Source organism: Ostrea edulis, chromosome 6 (assembly GCF_947568905.1).
Source record: "Ostrea edulis chromosome 6, xbOstEdul1.1, whole genome shotgun sequence".
NCBI classification, from domain to species: domain Eukaryota; kingdom Metazoa; phylum Mollusca; class Bivalvia; order Ostreida; family Ostreidae; genus Ostrea; species Ostrea edulis.
In genome coordinates, this window is record NC_079169.1 from 77358857 (window position 1) to 77369967 (window position 11111).

The 11111-nt window shown below is 35.5% G+C and overlaps 1 protein-coding gene across 1 annotated transcript; it reads left to right on the plus strand.

Annotated features, from left to right (window-relative positions):
- Window positions 1-4157: 4157 nt before the first annotated feature.
- LOC125645972 (ETS-related transcription factor Elf-1-like) lies at window positions 4158-10741 on the plus strand. Its single transcript, XM_048872030.2, has 6 exons — window positions 4158-7796; window positions 8065-8166; window positions 8615-8797; window positions 9331-9378; window positions 9610-9805; window positions 9883-10741. Exons 1-6 carry the CDS (start codon window positions 7709-7711, stop codon window positions 9968-9970), a joined length of 705 nt encoding a protein of 234 aa, XP_048727987.2. The 5' UTR covers window positions 4158-7708; the 3' UTR covers window positions 9971-10741.
- Window positions 10742-11111: the final 370 nt, after the last annotated feature.

Genomic DNA, 11111 nt, shown 5'->3' on the forward strand with positions numbered 1-11111 from the left:
GTCACCAAGACAAAGTGGTTTCTAACGATTTCTGGTTGGACTCTGTAATGATGGATGAATATCACCATTGGTTTTTTTTCCAAAATCACTGTGTCCGATGAGCTGACAGATTCACTGCCATCAGATGACATCAGAGGGGAAGGTGCAAATGATCCGTCTGTGTTGCTGTACTTTCCACTCCCTGAGATTGATCAGAAGTGACAACTCGGAAGAAAGAAGGTGGTGTTGGTTTACGAACATACGAGATCTTAGTGCGATCCACATGAATGGGGGAAAAGAGTACTTTCCCAGTGGCTTCATCTCTCAGGGTAACCATGTGTGGGAAATCCACACTATCCACAACATACACTCCAACGTACATATTTTGTAGTTTTTTATGCAGAAACACATAATCACCCACTGTTATATTCAAAGGTCATAATGTGTTCGTTTGCATGTCACAATATTTGTGTTTCGTACCGTTCGGTATTAGTCCGCACATACTCTCTAATCACATTCAGACGGGTATGCAAATTACTATCATAAGTATGCATATATTTTGGAAGGAAATAGGCATATGTATAGAAAGCGGGATTGCAGGCCTGTCAGCAAACACAATTTCAAATGCTGAATATCCTGTAGACTTCACAGAAATGTTTATAGAAAGGTGAAGATAACGAAAAGTGATCAATCTCATAACATCTATAAGCAAAATAGAGAGTTGCAATTGGGCAAACACGAACCCTGGATATACCAGAGGTGGGATCGGGTGCCTAGGAGGAGTAAATAGCAAATGTAATTGAGGACACAACTTTATTCCAGTTCCGCTTGGAAATCAAAAAGGGGTGAGTTTAGCAGCGATGGTAGCATGCACCTAGACAGTGGTGCACAAAACTGGGTGTGAATTCCTGTTTGGTTTGAAACAAATTACAAAATGTCTGTATCATGTTTGCTGTAAATTCTGTTCCTCTGTCTGAGATAAGTGTATCACAAGTTCAAAATGTAGTAAACAATAAGAAAAGGCCATCCCCGAAACGATGCAGGTATCATTCGCAGCCATGGGCATTGTGGAAAGAAATTTGCTGAACATATCAACCGCAGTCAGAATGTATGTGTGTCCAAAAACAGCGAGAGGTAGTGGTCCATGGAATGAGAGTATCAAAGCCCCGGACGCAGTTCACCAATCTCTACCCAGAGTTGTCGTTCCTTGCTCTCACTTCCACCTCTGTCGACGTCTCAGGGGTTTTACAACATTTTTGTAAAATGGCACGTATGCTCAAATAACGTATGGTTTTGACTACAGTTACAAACATATACGTAAATAAATAAATATTGAGGAGATGTCAAGTCTTTTTGTGACATACATGTAAGAAGCATTGATTTGGGTTGAAACGTGGATATTGGGTAGTTCTATTGCACCAGGCCTATACATAGGTACATGAAGAATATATAGTAATGGGAAAAAAAATCTACAAATAGTTGCTTGTCCTACATTTTCCCGCTATTTTATGAAATAGTTCTTAGTTTTATTAGCCGTAAAAAAAGTGGATTTACATGTGGAATAACATTGCTTATTTTACCCCAAGATTGAGCGAAGATATAAATGTCTAGGTGTAGCGTGATTGGCAAATAATAAAAGTCAAAATTATTTAGAATTGAAAGAATTATTAAAGAAGTTTATTGATTGTCGGGATGAAAAATTATCCCGCAAAATCGAGAAAAGACTTGAGGAAATTACCATGGTAGGGATGTGTCTGTGACAGCAGTGATCGAAATTACCATGGTAGGGATGTGTCTGTGACAGCAGTGAGCACTCAGGACTAACAGTTCTAACTTTGTTGAGCATGTCAAGAGCACAACGCAGCTCCTTTGTATTTGTTGGAATGGAAAGGTTGTTAATACTGTCAACACGATCTGAGTGAGGGCCGTCCTTGGATATTTCATGTCCAAGAAATATTGCTTTGTCGGTTGCAAAGGCACACTTCTTAGGATTAAGTTTCAGACCCGATGATTCAAATCTCCTCACGACTTCTTTTAAATGTTGTTCAAAACTATTGGACATAATATCAACATAATCCATTCTATATACCAGGTAACACAATAAAGATCTAAAAGTCAAATCTTTCAAAACTTTGTTCATTAGTAATAGGAAGGTATTCAGAACTGTCTTGAGACTCATAGGCATTCAATTAAATCTATAAGAACAAAAACAGGTGTTAAATGCTGTTAAATTTGCAGATTCTTTTGAGATAACCATTTGATAAAAAAAATCTGATCTCATGGTTGAAATGAAATTGAGCGTGGTTTGACGAAAAGACTTTATGAGCTCCCGTACATCAGATATATTGTAAGCAAAATCTAGTGTTTGAGAGTTCAGATATCTAAAGTCACAACAAAACCTGTATGAAGTAAGGTGAGCATCTTTACCCTGAGAAACAAGAAATCCATTGGTTTTACGCTTAGCACCTAAAAGAATGGGGCTAGTAATGGGCAAAATGTCAATTTCACAAACAGGGGCAATAATCCCTTGGGAAAGGAGTTCATCTAACTGTGTGCGCAAAACCTCTTTCATATCAGGGGTAGACGGAAAGGGATCTGATACTTAGGAACAAAATTCTGCTTTAAATGTATTTCATGGTGTACATTGTTTGTAAAACCAAACAGTGGATTTTCATTACTCACAAAAACATCATTGTGTGCATATAAACACCAAGTTTCTCAATCTGTTTGTCTGCAAGTACACGTGTATCATAAAAATTTGCACAAAAAGCAGCAAAACATGTGATTGCTGACAATCTGTTTCACGTGGACTGACATTTGTAACATTATTACACGCTGGAAATGACAAAATCTTTTAAAAGGAATCCAACACAGCAAAATCAGGCAACACCATATATTTACGTCTAAACACAGGGTCATTTCCAGCATTCATGATTTTGAAAATATAGTTTTATTTGTAGGAATGATATCAACTCATGATCTAGCCAGTACCAGACCTTTTCTCAGAACATTTACATGAGCACATAGTAAACTCTGTATACCATATAGTGACTTTTTTTTTTTAATACAACAAGTTCTTTGTTAGGTTCTCTAGCAACATGCTTAATAGATCTAACTTTCACTTTGGGTTGCATATATCCATTCAACAAATTATTGCATGCACTGAGATCTATAACAGTACCTTTTTCTATCATGTAATCTGTTCCAATGATAAAAGGGTGTGAGGTACATACAAAGAATATACACATGTACACTGTAAACCAATGTGTACCATAAGGTCTTTGACCTTTATAACACTCCAAAACTTAACACTCTTATTGTCAGCAACTAATACTGCAATATCACATGCATGAAGAGGTTTCTTAACAGAAACAGGTAGCATATCACACAATGACATAACAGATATACATGAACCAGAATCTAATAATGAGCGATTATAAATTTCACTGGCATGTACATGAATCTAGTAGTTATACAATTACAAATGTCTGGAAAATCAGACGAACTCATAGCGTCACTGAGAGTAGGCACATCTGTCGCTATATTTCTATAGTCACGCACATGAAAACTGTCACTACTCACAGACGCAGTTGTGGCTACACGCGAGTCAAACGACAGAATATTGTCACTAGAATCCGCGTTATTCTGTGTTGCACATCTCTGTTTGTTTCTCTCGAGTACGGGAAGGGCTGTGTCTTCCCGACGGAACATCCTGTTTATCTCTCCTCGGGGCTTTAGAGTTTCCCTGTTCCGTGAACATGCATGACATAGCGGTGTGAACAAACTGGGAACAAACTGGACACTGTGAGGTAGGGTCCGCTACACCACCATCCTTCATAGCACAGGCACGCTGCACGTGACCACCATCCTTCATAGCACAGGCACGCTGCACGTGACCACCATCCTTCATAGCACAGGCACGCTGCACGTGACCACCATCCTTCATAGCACAGGCACGCTGCACGTGACCACCATCCTTCATAAGCACAGGCACGCTGCACGTGACCACCATCCTTCATAAGCACAGGCACGCTGCACGTGACCAGCACGTTTGCATCAGAAACAACACTTGGAATGCAGTGACTGTTGGGGTGCAGTCTGAATGCTGTACAGCCAGAGTCGCCAACTGCCGAATCGCTGATGATAGACGAGATGACTCTTTTAATGAAGTCCATGTCAACATTACCAGATGTAGGCTGTGTGCAATACATCCGGTAATGTGGACATGAACTTTATTAAAAGAGTATACTGCAGATACAATATAAATTAGTACGAACAAATCATGAAATATTGTTGCATTGTGTGGGTCCCCCATGATTCCGATCATCAATGGATATTGGAAATGGTTTAAAGATTTGTTGCTCGTTATGAATACCGTAATTACAGACAGCAGATGTAACACAGATGTGGGTACACATGTAATACAAGGTGCCGTCTTAAATATTTCATAAAGTCATTCATATTTTAATAGCAATATATCTCAATTTCCTTATCCCCACTTATACCAGAACTAGAGACCACTCTCCAACACAGATTTTAAACCTGTAAAGAAAGTTTTCAATTTATCTTTAAACTATATATCATTCATTTGAATCTCCTATTACAAAATATACTTCCATTACATACAGTCGAACATTTCAGGAAACATCTTACTCAAGATGTTCTATACCCACTCGTGTAAGATGCAGTCATTTCACTTTTAATCACAGTTTCCACCTTATCTATAGTTAAACACATTTCATATTGTTTCTAATTTTATCCACACACGCACACCAGTAAATAATCTTCATTGAAACATTACAGATTTGTTGTATATGATATGAATGAGGACATACTTATCAAGTTTACCCAGCTTGCAGTAGTGGTGTAGATATCTAATATCAAAATGTACCAAATATCACATGTTCACATGGATTTCAAGGAATGGATTTTATTTCAGCCGATTCAAATTGCTGGATAATTTGAAGCAATGTACAGGCAAAGATTTGCCATGTTGTGCTATAGTCGCAGGGTAGTTAAAAGACTTTTAAATATGTCTCAACACAACGTGACTGTGGCGGTAATTCATGCTTGTTTTACTGTGTTCCTCAACATCGATCAATGACGTAATACACCAAGCCTCAAGACCACAAACTGAGAATATTCTTAAGTCTTAAATTTCAAATTCAGCTAACTTTTGAAATAATTTTCAGAAACAAATTAAATTTGCAGTATATGTTTGCATCTGAATTTTTGATAAACCTGCACTTTTTTAAAACATCTGTGCTAAATAAATCTTCAGATATAACTCATCCAAATTTTGACTTAAGTCTATTCTCAGTTTATGGTCTTGGGGCCAGATATGAAGTACTTAAGGGGTCGCTATAAAACGTACAAATGATGCACATGTGACATATTTCGGTATGTTTTGGACTGCCAATATGACCCTTTCTAGTATGTATGCCATTCGCATGATTCGTGCATATTTGGAAAAGAAGACCGCAATACAGCAAAGAGGCTGTAGTGCTTTAGATACGAGAAAATATGAGTTGGAAATAGAGTTATCCCATCAACATTAAGCGGTTTTCTACATTTTGTTTAAATAAAACGGGACTTGTTTAATGCATACCAAAACGTAAGACATATCAGAGTATATGGCATTTAATATATCAAACATCGAAACATCAAATCATGCATGGGAATGTAAACACACATCACCTCGCAATTCCAAATGTAGATATATTTTACATTTGTACTTTCAGTGTATTATGTACAGTTTATGCGTTAACATGAAGAAAAAATCCTAGAGAAAGTTTCTTGTTTTTCATAATCTATTACCTTGCTAGAAATGAAGAATCTTTTTTCGCCAGTTTAGTACCAAGCACCCAGTCCCATAGCGTCCAATGAATTAGGTCATTAGATGCTAAACAATCAATATTTTGAATTACTAGATAGAGTAAATTAAAGATTGAGGTGAATGAGGCGCCTCACTAAAGTCAGTTTTCGAAAATATTTCCACACTTGGGGACAGATAATACGGTTCGTAACCAAATAAAACGCTCCTATTTAAGTGAAGAAATATTTCAATAAAACACGGGAAAACTCACTATACAGGGATACCCATTATCCAGGGATACCCAGTGGCGGATTTAGGGGGGGGGGGGCGCAGCCGGCGCGCGCCCCCACCTAAAATTTTCAAACTTAAGGTAAATCGTGGCATCTTGTTTGGAAAAATGTACTAAACAATGTAAGAAGCAATAATTTCTTCCACTCCCGAAGAAATAAATGACAAAATCTATTGATTTCTTGAATTACTTTATTGGGAGAACTTAATTTTTTCCAAAAACCCTTAAAATTTGCGTCATTTTATTAATTTCACCTCATAAAAAATGATAGAAAATAGTACAAAAGACTAAATAGGAGATATATTTCAAGCCCTATAAAATCTGTAAAATTCAGGAGCTTCCGGGAGCTTCGCTCCCACGGCCCCCACAAGGGCTTCGCCTCCAGACCCCCTGTCTCATAAAGTGGTGCCCCCCGTAACCGCAATTCCTGGATCCGCCCCTGATACCCACTATATAGGGATACCCACGTCAACTATATATGATGAGAACTTGGGGAAGGGACTCTGATCTGGTTTCCTCCATCAAATCGGAAAGAGGATCTACTGTCCGAGAAAGAGGATCTACTGTCCGAGAAAGTTGGTATGGTGGAAAAGTTGCATTTAATGCGCAAAGTTCCGGATTGATTGATTGTTCAAAGATGCAATATATTTCGAAAAGAAATGTTGAATTAACGAAATGAAAGCAACAAACAGCGTAGCGAAAGACAACACGGAAATATACCCACCCAACTCCTTTGAAGATTGAACATACCGATAATCGGTGGTTTTCACACTGTTCAGTCGGGGTGGAAGAACCCCCGTGAGTATCGTTTTCTTTGGTTAATTGCTTGTTGATTTTTCGTAGAAAATGTTTCCAAACATGAAAAGTATCAAATATCATTTGAACTTGTGGAAATGCCTGTCGCAATTTTTTTTTCCGGAGATGCGCATCTATCATAAGAAGAGGGGAGATCGAAGATGGCATGATATTGTAAGTTTTCTTTGCAAGGAGTTTAAGAAGTGTAAGTATTTATTGTATATACGTACATGTACCTATGCATAAAAATTCATCATAGTAATTAGTATATTAATATTTGTATTTAAGGTGAGATCCCCGTAAGTAGGGAGAACTTGTGTTCAAATCTTTTGTATAATACACTCTTATACAATCGTATGTTCAAATCAATCAATCATATGTATAAAATGGTGTATTCTATATTGTATATATGTACCTATGTATAGAATAGTATTTTATGACTTGAGGTTATTACTTATTACTTTACAAAAGTTATCGTTATAATAGTAGATGAGTTAAACTGATTACTGCCCAGTGAAATTTGAATATATTCGCCTATATCCAATGGTATTTTGTTTAAATCACCTACTTCAAAGATGATTGATTCGCATGTTTTCTTAGTATTAAAAAAAAAACTTTAAAAAATACTGGCAATTTGAAAGTAGTGATTACATGTACATTGTAAACAAATTCGTCCAGAATATCCGTTGTCCATAGCGGAATAAATATTCGATTTTTTTTTTTCTTAATCAGAATTATTTTTGGATTTTATTTCGCTTTCTGTGTAATTTTAAAAGCAAATTCCAAGAAAACTGTTATCAGTCTTTTCTGATAAAGTTTCATTCTTTAAGATGGACGACTTGAACGGGAGAAAGGGGACATTTCATGTAGACAGTATGAAAGATTTCGTCGATTTAAATGACGTGACAAGAACAATAAGTAAGTATTTAATACAATGAAATTATTTTCTTTGAAATTTTGAAAGACCAAAATGTCCTTGTGATTCACATGCTCTGGCGAAATGATTTCGAAGATGTTCATTGGGATTTTTTTTATGAGGTCGAATGTGTTTGAATAAAAATTGGGACAAGTATTTAAAAGTGCATAACATAATTTCGTAATCAATGAATAAAACCTTCAACACGAGGAACAACCTATCTAGTACACTACCATGTTTCATGGACATAACATTGACATTAACATTTAGATCCCTCCTCTGGACTGTCGAGAACTATGAATGAACAACACGATAGTAAAGCTCTTTCTGACGTGAATGACGTCACCTCCCATGTGCGATGGACACCAGAAGGTATCGTCAACCATTTAACATTAAGTCCATACTTCCCGTTAAGTATCATTTGATTATGCATGCAGAACTTCAAACAAAATGTGTCATAGGCATATGGACAAGGAATTGACATTTATGTTATCTGTTAAAGACATGAAAGGCATAATATATATGTCTATAAGAAGACCACACAAAAACTATAACTGCATTTGTTATTTGAATGTGTACACGCAGAATATATGTTTTATTGAGGTATATTGACATTAATCTACGACAATGTTTTGACATTTATTTAGATAAACGTTGAAGATAATCGTTTCATTTAGAACACCTGCAAATTGTACATTTCCTTTTTTTTTTTTCTTTTTTTTTAAAGACTGTTTCGTATACGGTGAATTTTAAAAGTACATCAAGATGTGTTTTGTACTTTTCTGTAACAAAACAAACAAGAATTGAGGTTATCTTTCAGAAAATTTTAAAGAAATCGACATATTTGAAATTCAGCAATACGAGGACTTAAACTTGAACGTACAATTTAGCAACAACGATGAAGTTATTGTGGAGATGAATGGTATTGTGTACCCTCTTGACACACGAGTGGAATTTGAGAACACTCCCGAGAAAACATATGTGAACGATACAACACGTTTAGGTATAATGTATTGCTATGATATTGCTATAAGATGTATCCTTTTTTTTTTAAACTACACACACAGTTATATGAAAATTGAGATACACCGTATCAAAATTCCATACTATCGTGTCAAAGTCATGTGTAAGATGAATGTAATTTTTTTTTTTAAAAGTCCAGAAATCCATGATAAATTGTGCTTTTTTTTTCCACAACGGTTACTGGTAGGAATAAGCATTATACAGTTTCAGAAGAACCCTAGAATAGCAATCTTACCACGATAATATAATCTGGATCGGTATTCAATCAAACCATCTGAGCGATATATTCCTGATAAAAAACTCAAATTCAATGCCAAAGTCTTCTGCCGGGCTAAAATCAGAGACAGAGGTCATTTTACAAAGTCTTCTGCCGGGCTAAAATCACAGATAGAGGTCATTTTACTAAGTCTTTACACGAAGTTCTACTTTCATATAATGAAAACGCTACTGTAAAGTGATGAATGCGTATTTTGAAAATTTTAATCCTGTTTCTATAATCTGATATCAATTTAGATGACACAAGCAGTCGGCGAAAAAAGAAGAAATGCACATTACATCAAGGTACTCTACTTTCTTCAATCACAATAAAGTCTTTTATGTGCTCAGACATTGTTCCGAATGTTCATCATTATTCTAGATACCGTACCTATCTGTTGCTTACAATGTATATGTTAAGATATAAGATCTCCATGCACGTGATCATGGAATGATGAAAAATAGATGTGAATCAATGCATAGTAATTCTGTGTTTGATTTTACATTTGTAATTAAAAGCCCGAGTTTCATTAACAGAACAACCAACTTGTCGACTTTGGGAATTCTTACGAGATCTTCTTTGTGATCCACGATACAACCCGGATATAATCACGTGGTCGGATAAGCAAAAGGGCGAGTTTCGGTTGGTCAAATCCAAAGAAATTGCTAAATTGTGGGGGAGAATTAAAAAAAACAAAGGCATGACCTATGAAAAACTCAGTAGAGCTTTAAGGTATGTAACTCTTACAGGATATATCAAAGTAAACTTTCAATAGAGTTATCGACCATTACACCTTGTCTATTTTTCAGATATTACTACAAGACACAGATTTTATTACCTGTCATAGGTAAACGCCTTATGTACCAATTTGGCCCATCGTCGTATGGCTGGAAATAGACTGGTTTTGTCCAATTGCGATCTTCTTTTAAGTTTATAGAACTGTCAGTTGTTAAGTGATATTTTAAGGTTGATCAATCCTCATGAGATCTCATGGGTTTTTGCAAAAATCTTTATTAAATTAAACTTTGCACATGATAGAAATAGATCTTTAAGCGGAATTTTATTCACTGCAAAAAAAAGTAAACTATTGATACTGAAAAAGTTTATATTTTCCATAGATGATCAATAACTGTATTTATAATTTTTAAAAAAAGCTGTCAAAGGCAATAACTCCTATGCTGGAAATTTCTACTGCATCTCTATTTTACAACGATTTCCTTAATATTGTCTGATGTTAACATATACTTCTGTTTTTGTGTGTCTGACATCTTAAAAAATTGGCTACATACACATTTTATTTGGTTATTAATTAAATTTAACTAAAAAAAACTAATATTTTTTAACAGTGATATAAAACTATGAAATTATCCAATGTACAGTGTCTCATATGCCTTTTAAGTCATGGTGCTTATATTTTAATTTGTAATTATGATTGTGTAATATGTAACATGACACGTTACACTTAAATAAAATATTACCTGCTTACTTACTGTCATGACGTATATACATATATATATTTTTTTTATATTTGTGATACAATTTCAATAAAGGGAAGTAAATTAAACATTTGTATTCTTTTTAATAGCAACTTAGAAAAATATTTCATGTCAAGTATGTGTCGATTCTTTTTTCTACATATGGAACAATATATGATGCAATGTCGCAGGAAAGCACTAAAATGACCAACAACACGAACAACAAATACTGTTATGTTGTGCAATATTGAAACTCCTAATGATACTGATAAAAGCAGCCGAATTTTCGTTGGCGTTGTGCCTTTCTATCTATCTAATATCTATCTGACTGTATCTCTATAGAGAAACAGAAAAAAAACTTATTCTTTTAAGGAATTTAATACGTGACATTTATTACAGGAGCTACTTTTTAAAACATCCACGCAAATCAAGACATTGGTTTTGGGATCCCTTAAGGTCACCAAGGAGTTCAGGCCAAAGCCCTAATGGGGGTTCAAGGGGACGAATCCCCAAACACCTGGAAAATTTTCAGTATTTCTAGAATACTCAGTAGCAGTTCTTGA